At 44.3% G+C, this 22504-nt stretch overlaps 1 protein-coding gene across 1 annotated transcript; it reads left to right on the top strand.

The window, feature by feature from the left end:
* Window positions 1–659: 659 nt before the first annotated feature.
* Window positions 660–18887, top strand: LOC119894077 (zinc finger homeobox protein 3-like). Its single transcript, XM_038706575.1, is given in 12 exon segments — window positions 660–1963; window positions 4368–6031; window positions 6123–6429; window positions 6431–6667; window positions 6790–7003; window positions 7665–7772; window positions 7911–8041; window positions 8266–8376; window positions 9895–9997; window positions 10136–14934; window positions 15057–15719; window positions 15841–18887. Coding segments are annotated over 11 exon segments (8418 nt in total). The 5' UTR covers window positions 660–1963; window positions 4368–4403; the 3' UTR covers window positions 15958–18887.
* The last annotated feature ends 3617 nt before the right edge of the window (window positions 18888–22504 follow it).

Consider the following 22504-nt stretch of genomic DNA (forward strand, 5'->3'; position numbering starts at 1 on the left):
TGCAGGCATAAAGACAACAGTCACTGATTTATGTTGTCTGTGAAAACCTGCAATCTTTGCTTGGTGGCATGTGCCAGACAGACAATCACTTTAAACGTTTTAAAAACATAAAATAATTATTAGATGTTCCACAAAGGTAGACACAAATTATTTGGCACTTAATTAATGTATCTATGCATCGATTCTTTACATAGTTATAGTTGCACAAATGCAAGAAAATGATCAAACCAAACCAAGACAAACCAAAATCAAAATGTCAGTGCATTCACAACCAACATAACGATATACCATTAATATTCATGTACTATTACGATATGGCCTTGTGGTGCGGTTCTTTCACGCAACAGTGAACTGATAGTAACCTTGCTGTAGTTAATGCTGTAGCCTTTTTTTTTTTTTTTTTTTTTTACCTCCTGTGGTAATACTATAATTTCTTTCTATAGGGACTTTTCTCTGTGACATTAGCCTTTCAAAGGCCACCCTTTCTAAATTTGTATTTATAGCCTAAAGTTCTTAAATAAGGACAAGGTCAACTTTGACATTCACAAACAAATATGTAAAACGATACTATTTTATCTTACAAATAAAGGCAGTTTTCACCATCTAAAATATGGACAGATTGTACATATCGACAGATTGTACATCTAGGGTGAAATTCACAATAGTATTATCATAACAATAGACCCGAGTGGCGAGGATGGGGCGGCAGGAGCCGGAAAAAAAAGACTAAAGGTCTTCTGTGATGACAAACTTGGTGATGGACACATCAATTTAGGCCTAAATATATTTTTGTTTTCCAAAACTGAGACATTTACCCCAAAGCCAATGCCCGAAACCCAGAACTGCAGCCTCAGTCCAAAAGAAATCAAGGGTGCAATGTCTCATTTCATAGCCTTTATGTCTTTTTGTTTTAAGCAGTCATTTTTAGGTCTCTTTGTTAGACGTGAATATTTGTTTGTCAAAAACCTTGCGATTTTATCCTACAACTTTTCCAAAACAAGTGGGCTACCCCACAGAAACATAAATATTTCATCAAAATAATATAACTTAAGTATAGGACACAACGCCTACATCTGCGCCTAACCCGTGCTATATCTCAAACAAAATGTCAATATGATTCTCCTAAAAATAAACCTCCAGGGCCTTGTAATGTTTTTGTAGTCCTCAATAGTGAATAACGGTGATAGTGTCGCATTTTGTGGCATCATCATATTCCTCCAAAAAGCCTATTGGGATTAAATGTGTCTGCTTTTTTGTCAATATTGACTGTATTTTGACATTATTGTAATTCGTGGTATTTTATTATTATCTTTTTGGTGTAACCAGAGATTTTTCTGCGATATTCTTTTCTCTTTACATATTTTAGATCAGCTGGGATTTGGTTTACTATCCATCTAAAATGTTTTATTGGATTTTTTCAGACATAATACTGTATTTCTTATTAAATTTCAGCGTTTACGCTTTATTTATCGTACTTTTTAATATTTCTTCTCCTCCTTGTCTTCTCTATGCGTCCCCTGTAGCCTCTCCCCCTCCCTCTCTTTCTCTCTCTCGCGGAATCCTATTGATCCAAACGGGCTAATTAGCGATGTCTGCGCAATTACGCACATGCGCACTGGGCGTAATCTCAGCCATTTTTTGAAGGAAACTAATTAGCAGGAATAAAGAGCCAAGTGTTTTCCCCCCACAGTGATCAGAACTCATTCTACCTCTGGAGCTCGCACAAACCCCTCCGTCCCCCATCTTCTGTTTACTACAGCGTATATGTAGCTTTAATTACACTGTTGTTTGGTAACAACTTGGACCCCGCTGCTCTCTCTCTCCCTCTCCCCATTTTTTCCTCCTGGCTCCGTAAAAACGCAGAGGATCATTCATAAGGAATGAGTGGGCTCCCTAAACGATTGTTTTCTGGACTACTACACATTCAGCGTACGGAGCTTTGTACCAGAGCCGCTACAGAAATGTAAGTCTGCCATTTGTTTACGATATTAAAGGGACATGGGAGGAAGCAACCCCGGCGGTGGGGAGGAGTGGGTGGTTGGTCAGTGCAGCCTGCACATTCGCACAAATCAAGCTTTTGTTGATCTGCTTATGCATTGAGTCACCTGTTACTGGTTACTGAACGCAATCGCTCTTGGTTTAGCCGGATCGGATTGTGGTACGGTGCAGTCCACTGTAAACAAAGGCTGAAGTAGTCTGGAGGCTGAATGTTGGTCAGCGGCTTGACAACACAGAAAGAGACGGGGAGTGAACTTCAAGTCGCTGCTCGTCCGGTATTCTCAAACAGCCCAGCTTGTATGGTCCCAGAATAATGTAAAAAAAAAAAAAAACAGCTTCGTGTCATTACCTTGAGACTGGTAGGCTGTATGTGGTCCACTGGGTCCTCACGCAAAGCAGTTGCGTTCAAAACAGTACGAAACTGTACTTGTTCCTGGTCCTACAATGACACAAACAAACAAAATGCAATTTCCTAAAGTATAGCCACACAACTCTTCTCTCGGTCTCTTTCGCTCTCCCCTCCACACCCCTGCCTCTCCTTTCTCTCTATTCTTAACACACACACACACACACGCACATGCACACGCACACACAGCAGAGATACCTAAAATTCAGGGAACACACTTTGTATTGGGTATTTGGACATCATTTTATGTTGTGTAGTAGTATTATGCAGAGCTAATAACAAAGACATCTTGTGTATTAATATTTTCAAACAATTTCTAACATGCATGTCACATTTCAGTTGTTTTGTGTGGGCAATAAGTTGACATGATCAGAATCAGTTTACTGTACACAACAGGATGTACACACATTAACACACATGCACAGATGTACACACAGGTTGTTAAATGATGGTTTCCCGCAGTTCTGATCGATAGAGAGCCAGGAATGTTTGTATAAATAGTTACATTGCCGATAGACCCAGGTTATTGATTGCAGTGTAAATGAAAATCTTTATCAGATTAGAGACTGTTCTCAGCTGCTGGCAGGCAGGCTCAGCCCCTCAGCACTATCCAGCAGGACAGTGGACAGCTGCAGTGGGCAAGGGTCTGTGGCCTGTGACATAAACACAGTACATTAAAGCACTATCAGAGTGCCGATATGAGCCATATATCTTTAAGGTGCAGAGAGGAGAGAGGGGGTGGCTACAGGAGAGAGAGGCTGTTTAAAGAGGAGGAGGGGGTTGGCTGGTTGAAGGAGAAGGTGAAAGGGTACATTAAGGTCTCTCCTTGATTAAAAAAGGTCAGTAATGAGATTGTGGGACACACAGACACACAGAGTAAGAGAGATGTATCTGTCTCATCTGGCATCCATCTGTCAGTCAGAATCTGAAGGAGGAGAGGCCCAATTTATAGTGTTAGGAAGTCTCTGTAGGGATGCATGATTTTGCTGCTGATTCAGACTCTTTGTGAAACCTCATTTCACAATTTTTTGATAAGATTAAGGATTAACTTGAATGTTTATGATCATTTATGTATGTTATAGCCCTTTGCCAGTTTCATCAAAACAAATTATTTCAAAAACCAAAGAAATGCAGTCTTAAAACATACTGATTCTTTTTTTAATACATAGAGTTCAATACATCAGCTTATTACGAAAAAGGATTCATTATTGTAATGTAGATCGTTGCTTTAGTGTTTGTGCGTATGGGTGTTTGTAGCGTGCAGTGGGCGCACACAATATTATACACATCCAATGAGGAGAGGTCAAAATATAACACACTGCACTGCAACACCACCAATAATTGCTTCAAAAACTGCCAGAGATTTTAATAAACACGCCTCTGGAATCTCACCAAAAATTGTATAAGCGTCACACAAGTATTTGTTGTATTTTGGACTTTAAGATTGTATAGGTGTTTGCACTATGTGTTATAAAATGGCTCGTGCTTAACAGAGATCTTGTTTCCTCACGTACGATCTCTACTAATGCACAGCAAAAGATATAGAGACTGATGCAATGGCTTTAAAAACTGTTCTTTTATCCGCTTGTATCTAAAGTGTGGCAATTTAGTGGAAGCCCTTTAGCTCAGAAGCGTTCAGTTCTTTATTTAATCCTATCCCCTGAGGAATATTACAGACCTCCTGCGTAGCCTTTACCCGCATTCCTCTACCTAGTTTAGCGCTCATGGTATTGATTTTCCCATTAAGGGCTAACACTAACCCCTGAGTAACCAGCCTCTGTATTGTGCACTGTGAAGGCTGTATTGAACAGATGCTATCCAGGGACTGTAATCAATGGCCTCCACTGTTATGCAATATTATTTACATGACTCATGTATTTCATTTTCTCCTTTTCCCCCCTTCACTTGTCTCCTGTCTCTGTCTTTCCTGCTCTTCTTCTCTTTCTCTGTATCTGAAACACAGGTGGGGTAGTAATGCGTGGCAGCTGTAGCCTCTGGTATGGACAGCGGTGAGGGAGGAGGAGGGGATGGAGGGGGAGGAGAGGAAAGAGATGCTGACCTCAGTCCCCAGGCTTTATCTCTTCCTCTCCTGACTCCGGCAGTCATTTCTGAGCAGGGGTCATCCTCTCATACCTCTGCCATGGCCCCTGCCAAAGAGCCCCTGACCCTGCCTCAGCAGGAGGAGGAGGGCGCAGAGGGGTCCCAGGCTAGAGAAGAGACCCAGGGAGGTGAGCAGAAAGGAGGCCGACGTTCGCAGGAGAATGGAGTGTGTCAACAGCAAGGGATGAAGGAAGACTTCGGGGAGGGATATTTGTCAGGGCAGAGGAAGGAAGAAGGGGAGGTGCATGTAGGTGTGGGAGAGGCGTCAGTTTCAGGGGGCCTCTCAGCAGCCCTTAGCAGCAGAGGCGGAGAGGAGAAGGAAGAGGAGGAGGCCATCTCAAACCAAAGCCAAACCAAATCCAAATGTTCTTTATTACCTCAACAGAGCCAGCACAGCTCTTCTTCCAGCACTGCAAAGGCCAGTGGCACACTCGACAGCAAGATAGCCGCCTCTCCAAAGCCCTCCCCTTTTCTTTCCACCTCTCCAAAGCACTTCACTTTTCCATCCTCCTCTTCTGCCCTGCTGAGCGAGACAGAGGTAAAAGACATTAAGGGAGATCAGGGCTGGATTTCTGGGTTTCCTCAGAGCTTTAAATCCCAGCAGTCTATTCTGGCTTTTCCACTGGCAGGTACGGAGCCTGCCAGTACACCTGCTGAGGATGATGGGCCGGCAGGGGTTCCTTACTCTTCCATTTCCAATGGAGATGGTGCCAAAGCTCCAGAACCAAATGACAGCCAGCTAGACACGGAAGTGGATGATGAGAGAGACAAAGAAGAAGAACAGAAAGAAGCTGTCCTTAAAAACCTCAACCAAGACCTCTCTCCTAATTCACTTACTAGTCACATGACCATAATGCACTCACGCAATTCCTGCAAGACGCTGAAATGCCCGAAGTGTAACTGGCACTATAAGTCTCAGCATACACTGCAAGTCCACATGAAAGAAAAACATCCGGAAACGGAAGGCCAGTGTGTGTGTGGTGCCTCTGGGGGAAAGTGTGTGTGTGGCGGTGTAACACGAGGTGTTTGTGGATATTGCAGTTCGGGGAAACCCCATCCTCGCTTGGCCCGTGGCGAAACCTACGCCTGTGGCTACAAGCCCTACCGCTGTGAGGTGTGTGACTATGCTACCTCATCGAAAGGCAACCTGAGCATACACATGCAGTCAGATAAACACCTTAATAATGTACAGAATGGGGGACACTCGAATGGTCACATGCATGCCTCTCACACAACCAACAATAGCAGCCCCTCCAACGGTCACGCAGTGGATGAGCCTGCATACAAGCTCCCACTCTCTATTCCCACGCCTATTACCCAGCCCACCAAGCTCACACCACCTGCACACTCTCACTCTCATGGTAAGCGGTGGCGGTGTGACGTGTGTGACTATGAGACCAGCATTGCCCGCAACCTGCGCATACACACCACCAGCGAGAAACACACACATAACATGCTACGGATTCAGAGAGGTTACTATCTGTCTCATTGCAGGAGCCTTGCCCCGCATCTTAAACACCTTCAAAACACACAGGTGAGTAATGCATCACATCTCTCGCTGTAATCCAACATAAAAGCTTGAAAAATGTGTGAATTCTTAAAGGGTTTCTCTCTGTGTTTCAGGTGCGGAGCTCTCCTTAAACATGCGACTGACCAGTCAACAAGTCGCAGAACAGACAGTCACCATTGGGTCTACACTGACTCCTTCTCCGTCCCCCTCCCCCTCCCCTCCTCCAGCCCCATGTCTCTCCCCTACTGGACCCCTCTCCCAGGGCGTGTTTCAATGCCTTGTCTGCTCCTGCTTTTCTTCCGACAGCTTAGAGTCTATGGAGCAGCACCTGAATGCCCCCCGCTCTCTGCCCCAATCTGAGTGGTGCTCCCTGGTCGCTGGTGGCTGCCACTGCAGGCTGTGTGGCTACACCACCCCCGCTGAGGGCTAACTTCTCCTTGCACTGCCAGACTGACAGACACCGCACCCGGTACCAGCTTGCTGCTCACCTCCAGGAAGGTGGAGATAGGGGTCAGGAGGGGGCCGCCCTTATTGCTAAGGGCAACCCCGTCCAGCTGAGGTGCAACCTGTGTGACTACGTGACCGGCAGCTTGGAGAAGCTACGAGGACATTCCCTCAGTTCACACCACGAGGCCAGCGTCCGGGTTTACGGAGTCAGTACACTCTCAAGAATGACCCCTTGACCCCCAATAAATGATAATAATACTAGATTTATAAATTTTTGTTCAACCGTAAAAAAAATCTTGCTTTCTCTCCTTTCTACCTACATTTTTAGTTCCTGCAGCAGTATGATGGTGAGGTTGATGGAGGTTCGTGGCTGTTCCATTGTCTCCTATGCAACCACTCCTCCTCTTCTAAACTCCAAGTTCTGAAACACAGTCAAACCCCAAACCATCAGCAGAGGGAAGGCCTACTTCAGCTGCAGCCAATGGGTGGAGAGGAGCTGGCAGCCATTTTTACCATCAGGAAAAGTCCTGATGGTGACACAGGTGAGAAAATGAACTGTGTGGGTGTATTTGATTTCATGTCGCATGTGGTTCCCTACATCAGAGAGCAGATGGGATTAAGATGAAAAGAGTGAGAAAATGAGTAATGGCTGTTGCTGAGATATTGATCAAGTAAATTGATTTGTCAATACACATCCTTGTTATATCCCAATAACCCCTGACAACAGCTAACTAGCACCTGCTAATCAATGGACCAATACAAATCTCCTGGACAAGAATGGGGGAGGTGGAGGCTAGTTGCCAGTCTGCAGTCTGTTCAAGATAAAACAATGACTTTACATTGTCTGGAGTGTGTGAACTGCTGGTATGACACATAAAATGAGTAGTTCAACACTTGAGTTGTGAATGAAGTGTATCAAGTGATTTTTGTCTATGTGTGTATTAAGACTTAACGAGGTGAACTGACTAGTAAATCCATATTACCTCTACTCCACCTCTGAGGAGAATCTAATGGAGAATCAATATTTGACCAATAGTTTATGGAGGCAAGCAAGAAAAAAGTGTGGTCCAAAAGACATTGGTCGTTTTGAAGGATGCTATCTAGAAAATAATGTAAATTACAACTAGCCTGATAGTCTGTGAGAACATATTGTATGAATCACAATGTTTGTTTAACATAATTATTTGTCTTCTCCCCTCCCAGGAGAGCTCAGTGATGATATGGAAACTTCCAGTGAGACCACCACTGGTCCTTTGGACACAACCAAAGACACATGCAACTTGGGAGTGAAGCAGATTCCTGAGGAGACAGGTCTGGCATGGCTGTCTAACATGCAAAATAATTTAACACATTCTACAATATGTTATAGTAAATGCATAATATAGTATAATAATATATTACATACCTAGTAAAGAGCAATCTTTTTACATGTTCATTTTTTACTTGAAGAAGAAGCTAGGGGGGAGGAAAGGAAAGAGTCATTGCCCCCAGTCAAGCGTCCATCCTCTGGATGCGAGGAAATTGAAAATTCCATCTTAACCAAACGCCCCAGAATACACCAGCAAAATGAGAACCAGCAGGTGAGTAGCTGACACACGTTTTAATAATTTCAGTATCTCAGAGTTAATATAAAATGTAACAACAGACACAATACATTCAGTTCTAGATTGACATGGCAGTTTCTTTTGTAACCAAGTGGTGCACAACTTTGCCTGCTATGCTATCTTTTGCAGCCTTCTAATCCACTTTATTAACCATTTTTCTTACTTCTCGATGTTCTCTTCATTTCTCTCCACTCTTTTAGACTGTCCAGTGCCCTTTGTGCCAGGTTAAACTCTCACACACACACCTTCAACAGCATCTCACACATGTGCACAGTGTGGCGCAGGACTGTGTAGACAAGCTCATCAGCACAGTAAGTGCATGCAAGAGCGTATTTGTTGTATTTGCGTTCGTCAGGAAGCAAAAGAAAATGAGAAGGCAAAGCAATGGGGGATGGGGGAGAGTGAATTGTAGGGAGACAATTCCATTAAGAAGGCACCAGAGAGAAAGGCAGTGCTTTTTTTTTAATGCATGTTTAAGTAGCTCCCCGCTATCATCTTTGATGCAGCCGTGCATTCTGTGTGTATGTGTATGCGCGTCTTTGGAAGTAGAAGAGCGAGGGTTTGACTGAGTGAGTGAGGGAAAAGCCAGTCTTTCTATAATGCATGTTTAAGTAGCCCTCTATTACCAGAAGTGCAGTCAAGCTAAAAAGGGGCCCCCATGCTTTTTACTGTGTCTCTCCAACTAACAAAGACTGGTCATCTATCCACATCACCATCCTCCATCTCCCTGGCCCGTATGCTAAGTGGCCTTTGTCTCTTGCGCTCTTCGCCTCCACTTGACTGACTGCTTTTCACCCTTTCTCCCCTCTGCTGTCCCTTTCTCCCCCCTCCAGCTACTTCTATCATTCCTATTCAGCAATCGCTGTCCTTGCCCCTCCCTTTCAGTCTCTCCCAAGCTCTCTCTCAATTTCTTATGCGTTACCCCTCCCTTACTTACTCTCACTCTGCGATGCAGTTTTTTTTGTTCATTGCCCTATACTTCCTCCCTCCCTCTCCATGCTCCCTCTTTTTCATACCCCCCCCCATCATCGACCTCCCTTCTTCCCCTCCTACCCCTCCCTCACTCTCTCTGATAGTAATTGAGGTTCATTAATTCAGACTGAGGTGATGATGGCCATTATGTACCTTGCTTTCCAATTACGCTCTCTAGATTAAGCCTGACCTTCAGTTTTCTCTCGCGTGTGTGTGTGTGTGTGTGTATGTGTGTGTGTGTGTGTGGTTCTTCTTTCTCTCTTATGAAGCTGTTAAGCAGAGAAAACTCTTGTCATGTAAATCTCATCTTTAGCTGTCCGTCCTTTCCTTAGGGTAGCTAGCTGTTCACATAGATATAGTATTTGCTCTCAGTGCTTGAAGCTGTGGAGATGGAGGTTCTCTATATGAAGAATGATTTTGAATAAATTCATTATTCAGCTCAGTAAAGTTTTATTAAACCCTCGGGGCATGTTGGAGGGTGTCGTAAGAGCTGAAGGGCAGACCCACATTTCTCAACCATATACACTTATTACCAAATTGATGTGCTTTGCTGTCTATACTGCTGTGCAGGCAGGTGCAGGATGTAACGATACACTTACAGATTCACACTTTAATGTTTTATGATATTAGGACACGGTGTGCAGGCACTCTTGGTTTATACATCTCGATATTTGCTTGCTATTGCAATGCTGTACAATTAAAGATGTTTTATTCATAATGTCAGATTAAGAAAATATGGTAATATCCTATATTTCCTTTAGTCTGAATTGGTAAAACAACACTTAGTGGAACTGGCAGTAACCACCCCCCAAAAAACAAAAGAAAACTGACAGACCCTCACATTTTCTTCCTTCCAGGTCGCACCATCCTTGGAACAACCGCAGCCTCAGCTGCAGACGGAACAGACAGAGTTGTGCACAGATGATACTTATAAAAACAAAAACACCAAGAATAACAAAGGTTGGTATAAATGCAATACAATTTTTAGATATTAATTAAAGAATCATGAATACAAAATCATGTCATGGCCATTTGTTCAAAACACATAGTCTTGTTGGCTTTTTAAATTCACAGTCGCCATTTTTATGCATTTTGCAGGCATTTCAGTGGAGAACACTGAGGGAGATGTAGCCGCACCCAAAGATGTCACAGCTCTACTTACCCCACCCCTAGAAGACAACACCACTCACCCTTCCAATGGCAGACTGGCTCCTCAGTCCCCAACTCAGATACCACCCTCCTCCCCACCCCCCTCCCCATCCAGTGACCCCCCACCCCTTTCTGATCGCCATGGTTACCGGTTCCGTTGCAGCAGGTGCAGCCTGGCGTTCCCCACTCAGGAGAAGCTCCAGCTGCACTGGCAGTACCATGCCATGAGGGCGGCGACAGAGTGTCCCCTCTGTTCTAGACAATGCCGCAGTCAGGAGGCCCTGCAGAGACACATGCAGAACACACACTACCAGCTGGAGAATGCACAGGGGCAGAATACACTCTTACTGCCTCACACTGGGCAAGACATGGAGCATAATAAGAGTTTAGTTGAACAAGATTTTAGTTTATCACCTCTAGCAGGTCAAGAAGCAGGAGAGGATGAGGATGAAGAGATAGAAGAAGATGCACTTGGCATGGAGGGGAAGGAGGAACAAAAAGAAAAAGTTACTTTTAAAGAGAAGGACAAGGTTGGTGATGTTAATGGAGGTGAGGAGGATTTAGCTGAGCAAGAGAAAGGGCCACATGAGGAGATCATATCAGAACCTAGTTCCAGCTCTCTTGTCAAAAAGAGCGCCAACCCCACAATGGACCGCTATCTGGATCCAACCAGGCCTTATAAATGCACCATATGCTCTGAATCTTTTACCCAGAAAACCATTCTTCTGGTTCACTATAACTCTGTGTCCCATCTCCACCGGGCCAGACGAGCCTTGCAAGACTCTGGCACAGGTGTTGCTGTATCCGAGTCTCCCCGTGGCCCAGATCCTAGACCCTACCGATGCAGATTGTGTGGAGTGGGCTATAGCCAGAGCTCCACACTCGACATTCATCTTCGCTCTGTCCTTCATCAGACCAGAGCTCGTGCTGCCCAAAACTCAGTTCCACCGACCCCAGCATCTAGTGTAGCTGCTCCAGTGTCAGTCCCCACTACTGCTACTCAGGCTGCTACCACCAGAGAAGAAACATCCAAGAGTTTGCTTTTCACCAAGAGGCCAGACATAGTAAAGTCTTCAACCTCTTCGCTACTAGGGCTGAGCTTACCAGCCGAGGCCCAGCCAACCCTTTCTAATTCAACTGACGGCCAACAGGCTAAAAAGAGAGTGGCAGAGCTGCTAGCATCAAGAAACCAGTTAATGCTAATACAACAGCAGCAGTTAGCCCAGGCTCAGGCACAGGCCCAAGCTCAGCTGCAACAACACACAGCTCTGCTGCAGTCCCAAATGATACAACACCTTCCCTTGGGGCCAGAGAATCTCCTTAAACAACACTTTCCACTGGCACCAGACAACCTGCTCTCTCTGCAGCAGCAAATTCTTCTTCCCTTTTACTTGTCAGGAGACATGAAGCTTAACCCAGAGTTAGCTGTTAAGAGCCCAGAACTTAGTCAGTTAGTATCTGCTAACTCCAGCCCAAAAGAACACATTAAGGCAGAAGCTAAAAGAGGCTCCCAACCCCGATTAGATCAGAAGCAAACCCAGAGGCAAAGTTCAAGCTCAGCTGTTAGCCAACCAAAGGATCATGTGCAGTGTGAAGCCAAGATTGAAGCAGGCTGCAGTGGATCCCCAGTCAACCAGACAGAAAGAGAACACAACAATTCTAGTCTCGAGGAAGAAAAAGAAGAAATGCCTGTTCTTACTGTTAAAAATGAGAGTCAGAAGGAGGAAACAGATTCCTCCTTATTTAATCTTCTTGGATTGCAGTGTCCTCCTCCCAGAGTGCCCTATGCTGCTGTTAATGGGGAGCCTCTTAGAGCCCTGCTGCAGAGTTATGGCTTTGAGTTAGCACTGCAATATATACAAAGTAGACACAGACACCAGCAGCAGATATCAACTTGTATGATACCAGGTAAACAAGAGTGCTCTGATATCAACAAGATGGAGGTGTGCTCAAAGGAGGAAAGAGATGAGTTTAGTGGACTACAGGATGGAAAGATGGAAGTCTGTAAAAAGGATAACAAAGAAGAAGAGAATGGTGAGAGAGAAAACTTGCCACAAGAGAAAAAGCAGAACAAAGATGAGGAATCAAAAAAAGAGAAAAAATGCTGTGGATTAGGAGAAAAGTGTAGAGACTGTGGCAAGGTTTTTTCAGATACCTTGATTTTAAAAAGCCACCGGGAGTACATTCACAGGATGCTGTTTCCCACTGAAGCGCTGGAGAGGTTTTCCAGAGAATACAGGCTGCAGTATGACCAGATGTACCCCCTCACACAGCCTAAATCTGGGGAGAATTCAACTGCTTGCACTCATGCTGCAGCCCCAGCCCCAGTCCCATTCTCTGAATCAGAACCAGCACTGGAGTCACTTAAGCCTCAATTTAAAACCCTTGCACCCTCTCCTGTACCCTCAGCTTTAGATCCCATAACCAAAACATGCACTCCAGATACAGACCTAACACCAACTGCCCCTGCACCTTCTTCTCCTCCATTTCCTTCTCAACTTCAAGAATGTCTACAACAAGACGCACCCCTCCCAAGCACATCTGCTACAGCTACTTGTCAAACCCCATCCCCAGCTACGTCCATACCTCTTCCCTTACCTAAAATACCTATGCTTCCTCTTCCTTTGCCCCAGCTTTCTATACCTCCATTGCCTTTACCTAAACTTACCCTACCCCCCATCCCTTTTCCCATGGATCTGCCTCTTCTCTCTCCGGTTATGATGCAGTCTGTTGCTCTCCATCCCCAATCCTGGTTAGACTCAGCTGTGAACCCTGAATTGGCAAATCTCTACCAATCTCAACTCAGCTCGGCACTGCTAGGGCAACAGCCACAGCTTAGTCCAGCTTTGCTAGCCCAGCAACCCCAGCACAGCCCAGCTTTACAAGGTCAGCCTCCACAGGTTAATCCTGCACTGCTGGGCCAACCATCCCAACCCAGCCCCGTCCAAACAGGACAGCAACCACAAGTCAGCCCAGCCATACTTGAACAGGGTAGAAGAACCCGAACCCGAATCTCTGAGGATCAACTGACTGTTCTGAGGAAACACTTTGATATTAACAGCCTCCCGAGTGATGAAGAGATCAACAAGATGTCTGCTCTGTCTGGTCTACCTCATAAAGTCATCAAACACTGGTTCCGTAACACCCTATTTAAAGAGCGCCAGCGAGACAAGGATTCCCCTTACAATTTTAATAACCCCCCAACCATATCCCTGGAAGAGTCCAGAGAGGAAGTAGGACAGCACCAGCCTTTGACACTTTCCCCATGTTCACTTTCCCCGGTCCTTGTTGCCAACATTTCTCCACAGCCCCAGATAACAGACCACCAGAGAGGAGAGCCCCATAAGTGCCGACGCTCTTCTCGAACTCGCTTCACGGAGCAACAGCTGGAGAACCTGCAGAGGGTGTTTGAGGCGACTCCCTACCCCAGAGAGGAAGAATATGACAGGTTGTCTGCTCTGTTATCCCTCCCTAACAGAGTCATTGTTGTATGGTTCCAAAATGCTAGACAGAGAGCCCGCAAAAATCAAGACCGGGGGACAGACGATAGATTGGAGGGGAAGAACCAGCTTGATAACACTCCCAGACAGAGAAATGGCTGTTACAAGAATGATGATAATGAGGATAACAGCTGTGGGGATGAAGGACAAGATGAATCTCAAAATGAAAATTCCATGGATCTGACTTATGAGTATTACAACCACCCAGACTCACCTGCTCTTGATTCTTCCTTTATAGAAAGTGAGCATCCAACAGCCAAAGGTGAGCTAACACCTGTTACTAGGAAACAAGAAGATGGAACAATCTCTCCTCAGGCTAACAAGAGCCCAGCTCATATTCAAACTAAAAATGGAATTTCAGATGCAGACATCCAGCATAAGGAAATTGTTCAGGCCATGAAAACAGGGTCTTATCCACAACCTGAGCCCAATCTGCTGTCAGAAAGTACTCCAGACAGACCCCAGCCTTGCTCTTCCTCCTCTTTTCAAAAAACAGTACCTACCGTCCTGTCCATGGGTCATTCCAGCCAGGGGCTTACTCACATCTCTCCTTCTGATCAAGCTGTTGAAAAGCCTGCTGATACATCACCCAGCATTCCTGCTGCTCCAGAGTCTGAAACAAGCCACACTCTGCTTCCTGATCCCACCTCTGGCCTATCCACTGAAACCCAACCAAAAAGCCAGCTCCAACCTCAAACCCGAGCTCAGTTCCAGTGCAGTCTCTGTCCAATGTCCTTGCCATCATTCCAACTATGGCAGGAGCATCAGACCAGGCACCTCCTGGCAGCTCAGTCCCAGGTCCAATTTCTCCACTCTGGCTTTACAGACCGAACCATGCCTTACATGATGCTTCACCCCAACCACACCCTAATGGCCAGCCAAATGCTTTCCAGCGCTATGTCCCAGATGCACTCTAATCCCACACATCCCATGATTTCACACCTAAACAGTATACAAATTAAGAATGCTCTGTCTGAGTACTCCAGTAACACCCTCACCAGTCTCTCTCAAAGTTCCTTGACACCCATGAAGCAGAGTTCAAAGCTTATACCAGAGACCAATTTTGAAGTCCAAAGGGGCGGTAGAGAGGCTGAGGAGGAGCACCGAAGGGATAAGCGTCAGAGAACCACCATCACCCCAGAACAGCTTGAAGTGTTGTACCAGCGTTACAGCTTGGACTCGAACCCCACCAGAGGAGTCCTGGAAAGCATTGCACGTGATGTAGGCCTCTCAAGACGTGTGGTTCAGGTACTTTATGGATGATTGGATGTTTTCTGTGTTTGAATATGTGTGAATGTTTTTGAAAGAGGGGACAGAAGGAAAGGCATAGAAAACAATTTTGAATTTTAAAACTGGCATTTCTTTCACAGGTCTGGTTTCAGAATACACGAGCCAGAGAGAGAAAAGGACAGTTCCGGTCAATGGGGCCAGGATCCAGTTTCAGCTTGGGTTTCAACCACCTGCGCTGCCCATTCTGCAGGGCTCTCTTCAAGGTAAAGAGTGCATTGGATGCCCATATGAGGTCACGCCACTGGGCGGAGGCTGAAAGAGCAGGCTACAGCTTATCAATGGGTAATGGATCCAATGGGCAGATTGGAATGGCTACATCATCTGTCATGGACAGACCAGGCCCATCTCTCTCCACCAACCCTATCCTAAACCATGGCCATATCACCAACAAAGAGTTGGCTGTGATGCCACCTGTGACATATTTTTCTTCAACCACTGATCTGAACAACACAGAAGAGGATGATGACTATGAGGAAGATGATGAGGAGTATCCATGTGAAGAGGGTTCCAGTATGGCTGACCAGGGGTCTCCTAGTCCTGAGGGATCTGGGGGTCCAAGCTCAGATTGGGGTGAGACCCAAACTTTGCAGCAGCACCACCATCAGCAGCAGCGCCAAAGGACGCAGATGAGCCACTTTCAAGTACTTCAGCTAAGAGACTTTTACAGGAGCCACCGCACCCCCAAACGACATGAGTGTGAGGCACTAGGCCAGGAGTTGGGACTGCCTCACCGTGTGGTTCAGGTAAATGTTTCAGATTCCTAAATAATTAAATGCAGTTTTATATACATGTATTTAAAAAAATGATTTAATACATATTTTTACAGTTGCAGCTAATATCTGTTCATACTAATCTTTTTTGCAGGTGTGGTTCCAGAATGCCAGAGCCAAGGAGAAGAGGGCCAGGAGCCTCAGCTCCGACTCTGCAGAGAGGGAGCAGGCCGAGCTGTCCGCAGGGGCAGGGGAGAGAGACAGAGCTTAGAGAGGCGGCCTATGGCCACCTTTCCTTCATACTACTATATTCTCCCCATAACCCTTCATGTACCTGCTGTCGACCTCTAGACCTATACCCTGTCCACTTTGCTGCCAAACCTTCAACCTGAACACCCCAAAGATGCTGAGCCACAGTGGCCCAAAGAGAAACTCTCTCAACTGAAAGTAGGAGAGATCCCAAAACAAGTCATCTCTACCACAGCTTTCCACTTTTCATATTGTTTTTAAACTCTTTCCTGGTCTGTCCTTTCTTGTTGAAAAGAGCTCCTCTCCCTATTCCGTCAGACACCTTACTACAACCAAACACCACCTTGATACAACCAACCAGATGCCACAGAGGCCAAAGAGCATTCTCCAAGTATGTGACCTCACTGCCCAGCTAGACCTGCAGTCTACCTCTCAGTCTGCATGACAGACTAACAGTGGGGCCTCCACCAGACAGTGCTAGATGACTAGCTGTGTAGCATGTAGTGCCAGTCTATAAGAGGCTGGAAAATAAATTGTCAAAGAGATTTTAGTGTAAATAGAGAGCTCAAAAAGATAAACTTGAAGAAAAACAAAGCAGTTAACTGTGGAAGAAGATGATGAAAAAAACAACTGAAAAATATCCTTGAAATAGAAGGAGGTATTCGCATAGAGCTTTTGTAAAGACTGACTCAGATTCCAAAGCTCGTAACCAAAATTTTACATGTCTGTGGATTTAGTTTCAACATGTTTGTTTTCAATAACAAACTGCAGAGCTGACGTCTGTATGGTGAATGGGTAAGATCTGCAGCTGGCATAGGTAAGCAGAGTACCAATAGACTGATACTGTGCTAGAATGCAGCTTCACCCTCCACAAGCCAATGATGAGTCTTCTGTTGTACATGTACACCTTCTATGTTCCTTTAGTGGATAACAGCCCAAATAGCACAGAACGTAAAGGCCAGTTTGTCCTGAAAGGGGCAAACTATTTTTTTATAGCACTCAACCATTAAACTGTATATGAAAACTTTAACCAAACTCAAATTTACATTGTGTGTGTTTAGTAATAGTTTCTTAATATAAATCTTACGGATTGAGATAAACTGTCTTGCTTCGATATAATAGTGTCATGATTGTGAAAAGATTATGACAGCTTTGATATGTTCAGGCAAGGTGACTTACTGCCTTTCCGTTCTATTTGAATATACCAATGGCTGACCAATGTTATGTGATTAATGTAAAGCTTTCTATGCTCAGGTCAACAGCTCAACATGGCTCCATTTCAGATGTGATCTTAATACTGTTCTGTTTTTAAAACAGAAGAGGCATGGTTTAACCTTGGACTAAGTATTAAATATATATACAACAACATCTCTGTATTTCAAAGATCTGAGCTTTTCACCTCTGAGTAATAGATTGTTACAAAAACCTTATTGAAACTAAAGTGTTTAATAGTGTGAGGGGTAAATGTACAGTATTTAGCTTTTGTATGGTTGACTCAAGACTTCATTGGATGATTGAGACATGGCTCCCTTTTCCACTTACAGACAGGGAGCTACTGCGCAAAGCTGAGAAAAACTTCGGATGTTATTGATGTTATTTTTGTACACTTAATTTATTTTCCCTCTTTCTCCCTCCCTACCTACTTTCCTATTTTTCTCTCTACCTTTCTTCCTGTCTTCATTTGCAACCAGTCCTTATTCTAACTGTAATAATGATAATATAACAATAATAGCTAAACAATAATTAATGCTTTAAGACAAAAATCCAAAGACGTGATAATACTTTAACCATATGACCTACAAAAATAAGCGCTACTGTTTACTTGACGATGTATTGCTGTTTTTAAAGAAGGAAGGAGTCCCTATATCTAAGCTACTGTTTTCTGCCTCTCATAAGCACACTGGAGACTGTAACCAAAACCCCAAACTAGAGCCATGGCAGTCTGTAATATAGTGGTTAAAGAGTTTTACTTCTCTTGAGAAATGTTGCAGTTTATTTTTCTTTCTTTTCTACCATAGTGTTGAACTTCAGCCCTTAAGGATGTCCAGTTTGCTGCTAATGTACTGTAGTTTCTAACGATACTGTAGAAAGATGCATGCTCTGATCGCTTTACCACTAGGCTTTAATGACTACAAACTGTAATGATAACTGTGATGCTGTTGATAAACTGCTCCTCTGTTATTCTGTTGAAAACAAATGGATATGTGGGGCTCAATTCCATCAGGTTTGTTTTTCAGTATCCTATTAATTACCCCTACTCAGAAGATAAAAATGGCTTTCGTAATACCAGAAATATTTTTTCAAGCTTCCAGTTTCAGAAAAATCTGCTTGGGGCATTAACTTCTCAATACTTATGGAGATACTGCATAGCTATTTGAAGGAGTTCAGCCCCAAACCTTCCACTGGTAGGGTGTCGGTCTTTCTGTGGTACAATGTCTCTAGTTAATTTGTCCGGCTAAAACAGCTTTGCTGAACTCAGACTGACATCACAGCCAACTTTCCAAAGGATGTGGACTGACTAACTCTGTCATGTTTTGTTCTTAAACTAACCAATGTTTACGACAATACCAATGAGCTTTCTTCTGTACAGAAATGTGCATTCCAAATACCACAAAGGCAGTCTTTTTGTATATTGATTATTTTACATTTAATTTCTCTCGTATTCTCCTGATCTTAGTGACTGTAAGATGTACATATTGGGGTCCTCTATGGTGAAGGGACTCTGTTGTCCTTACTGTAGGTAAAACTATTGTTTTCATTTTTTTCTGGATATGTTGTTGCCATAGTGATGACCAAAAAGATACCTGTGATGTGCACCTGTCCTTATGTCCTGCTCCAGTGGTTTAGTGTGTCTCTATACTCTCCCTCCCCCAGTTCTTCCCAATTGCTGTGTGTTTCTCTTCCTTTCCCTTCCCATACTCCACTGAGCTAAATAAAGTCTGCTTTGGTGCATGCTCTGGTCTCATCCCTTTGGTCTAACCGAGAGAAGCCATTTTGTGAATGTTGTGGTATGCAAGGGTGTCTGCCTTTTATACGTGTTTCATATTCCAGGTTGTATGGCGTTGGTGTGTGTCTGGCTGGAACGCTTTTGATGTGTGTGTGTGTGTGTGTGTGTGTGTGTGTAACACAACAGAGTGTGGAAGGCGTTTGGTGAATAGAGCCATGACCTCTGGGGTCACTTCATTAATTACATCTGTGACATTCAGCCAGATGAGTTTCCTTTGTGACTAAATGATATGATGAATATTAACGACCTCGGATGAATTACACTGCTGCTTCTGCTGCTGCTGATGATAATGTGTTTTACGACTCTGGGAGAGAGGGGAAGAAAATTGCACACTACAGCACATTTAGGACACGCAGATTTTCATATGCAACATTTCAAAGACCACAGCATAGGTTGGTAGAGCAGATTTTATTATTTTGCTCTTCTTTGTGTAAAACTTTCCAGTGATTGATGAGACAACTTGTCAGAGAGGAAAAACTACAATACAAGAATTCAGAATTCTCAAGCACAAGCTGGTATCTGCTCCTTGTTCTCCAGCAGAAAGCCATTTGTTTCCCCATTACACATAAATGCGACAACAGAGGAAACATTTCCGTGAAACAGTTCTGATTGGGGTTGCAGAGAACAGATAAACAGATACACGGGGAGAACAATAGGAAAGTAAACACAGAAGAGGGCTCGAGATAGCTTCGTAGCTGATGATAGCCATCTTAGAAAGTCATCCCGATAAAGTGATCCCCCACCATTTCTCCTTCTCCCTGTCCTCCCCCTCTTAATGAAATGAGTACTGTGCAGCTGGTGGGTTTGCGGCAAAAAGGGGTACTAGTGTGTGGAGGTGGAGGGGGGGACTTTGAGAGATGCCGTGAAATTATTGCCTGCTGGTGTATATGTGTCGCTGGGGGTAGTAGGGTAGAGTAGGGGGTTGGGCTGGGGGGGGGGGTACTGTCATTGCCTGCTGGTGTATGTGTAGTGGGGGCTCATTTAGATTTAGATTGGTTATGTGAGGAGAGAGCTGAAAGGCCAGCTCATGTTTATGCATGAATCCCAAAGCATGCTGCTGTGGTGGAGCCCTGAGTTAAAGAGACAGAGCCGAAATACATTCGCACATTTAGACACAGCTCTGCTTCTTTCGATAAAGCTTCAGTTGAAGCGATGCTCTGTTATTGGATACATTAGTGTGATGTGTGCGTGTGTATGCCTATTTGTGGCACTGTGTAGACGCAGACAGTTTACACCTCCGACCATATGAATATCAGGCTGCTTCTTTTAATTTCAAAATTTTGATCTAATTTTAGTTTTAAAAATGTGAACATCACTAACCACTGCCCAACTGTGTCCTGAAGACTGGTTTAGTATTGTCTGTAGCTGATGCATAGCTACACACACGTACATGGGGGCTTCCCACATTACACTCACTCACGCCGAGAGCAATCAGTAAATGTCTTTGAAGGAGAGTTTGTTCAGCACTTCATCAGGTATAAAGTGGTTTTTATTTGGAAATGTGGTCCCTATCCATCTTTTAAATGACTTTTTAATGGTCGTCACACCATCCTAATCAATCATGTGGCAAAGCTAGCCTGCAAGCGCAAATACACTGTATTTACAATTCCTACATTCTGCTGCAAAAACTGACACTCTGTGCCTTCTTTGTACTGTAAACAAACAGAAAAATCTGAGGAATTGTATTTGTTATTTTGTGGAAAGACTTTACCGATCTCCAGCATCCAGGTTATAAGGTATCCTGTGTAATCTGTCTTTGTATTACATCGACACTCTTTAGACCTTGTAGAAAGGATGGATAGTATGGCTTCATAAAAATACGGCTGAATATTGTCATTCTTAGGGGTCCCTACATTCAGGCCCACACTTTTTGGTGACCCCTCACCATCCCCCATCCACACTGGCACCCCCCTGTCGGTCCCCCTTCAGTACTTTACATCTATAATGAGATACAAATACGCATCAGCAGGACAGTGTCTGTGCCACGCGTCACTGTGTGAATATTACTCACACTTATTAGCTGGATTATGTTAATCTTTACACTCTCTGCCCACAGACAACAGACTCCCCATGATATGGGGTTTGGTCACGGCAGTAAGCGTGTGTTGTCGTGTGTGTATGGCTGTATGTGTGTGCTGGAGTGATTGCCATGTTGTCAAACTGATCTACATGTGAAAGGGTGGTCTAATTACATCACTTATGCAAATCAGAAATACACGTATGCAAGCGCATACATACACACCACTGACAGCTTACTACTAAGGTCAAAAAGACAGTGAGAGCTATCCTCTTACTGACTAACACAGGGTGGCATCACCACCTGTCAGAGATAGACACGTCTCGACACAAGGAGTCACAATGGATGTTTTGATACACTCCTTCAGATAAATTAGAAAAAAGAGTGGATGGGTCAAGCTCACAGTAGACTAAAGCACTTAGACTGTTATTGTAAAATGTCCAACCGCATATCCACTGATTAGTCTTTTTTCAGACTGAAACATTGATAGTATCCCTGTTGGAATGATTGATTGAGTCTGACACATTTTAATTACGCCCAAATTAAATGAATCGGCTGGTGGACTATAAAACATTGCTGTTTAATAACGAGCCCCTCCATTTGCCTTTTTTTTCTCCTTGCTTCATCCAATCCCATTTTGGCTGCCCGTACCAAATAACCTCTCTCCATTTAATGATATGCAAATGAATTTTCATGAACCCCATGATCCCATGCGATGATTAAACTGAGATGACATTAGCTGCCATGCTGCTGCCACTGTCAGTGTTTCTGTCTGCCTCCTTTCTCTCTCCCTATCGCTACCATCTTTCTTCGTATCCAAGACAACGGCCAACTGGTGTTATTAAGGGATTCATTGTCACTATTCCCTTATGAATTTGCTTTACGACATTTTGCGTATCCAGTGTTATTTTAGAGTTTTTCCAATGGCAACAGAGATGGAGCATCACAGCACAAAATGTTGGTTCTCACAGCACACGTGGTAGTTGTACACCGAAGACATACATGTTACAACAATGTACAATTATTGTAGTGCAATAACATCCTATAGATGAGTTTGGTAACCTTCCACATCTCTTCATTTTCCACTTCCAGTGCTCCCCTCCCACCGTTCCTTTTCAGTCTGGATCCAGCTCCACCTCTGCTGTCGTTTATTGTACTCCATTTGCATAATGAAGCCCAGGCTTAATTAAGATCCCACTGGAGTCTGGAGCCAAGGATGAAGGAAATAAGGACGAGAAGGGGAGGGGGATCCAGCGTTCCTTAGCTTATCCGCACGTGTCCAAATAGGAGGCACAATTTAAGGGGGGAGAAAAGCGTTGACGAGCGATTAAATCGCTAATTATGATCGGCTGTTAGAATTAGTGTGTGGCTGTTAATTAGCTGCAGATGAGATGCCCAGACAGTTGCCCGCCCCTGACGACTGCAGAACCCTCCCTGACTGGCAATAGAGAAACACAGCTTGACACCCTGGAAATGATGCCAACACATCCCTCCCTTTGACACACACAGCAGTCTGAGGGGATATCCCTTTAAGAACATCCCAGG

This window comes from Micropterus salmoides, unplaced genomic scaffold (assembly GCF_014851395.1).
Source record: "Micropterus salmoides isolate LMB-PRFRI ecotype aquatic unplaced genomic scaffold, ASM1485139v1 Ms_hic_scaffold_8, whole genome shotgun sequence".
Classification (NCBI taxonomy): Eukaryota; Metazoa; Chordata; class Actinopteri; order Centrarchiformes; family Centrarchidae; genus Micropterus; species Micropterus salmoides.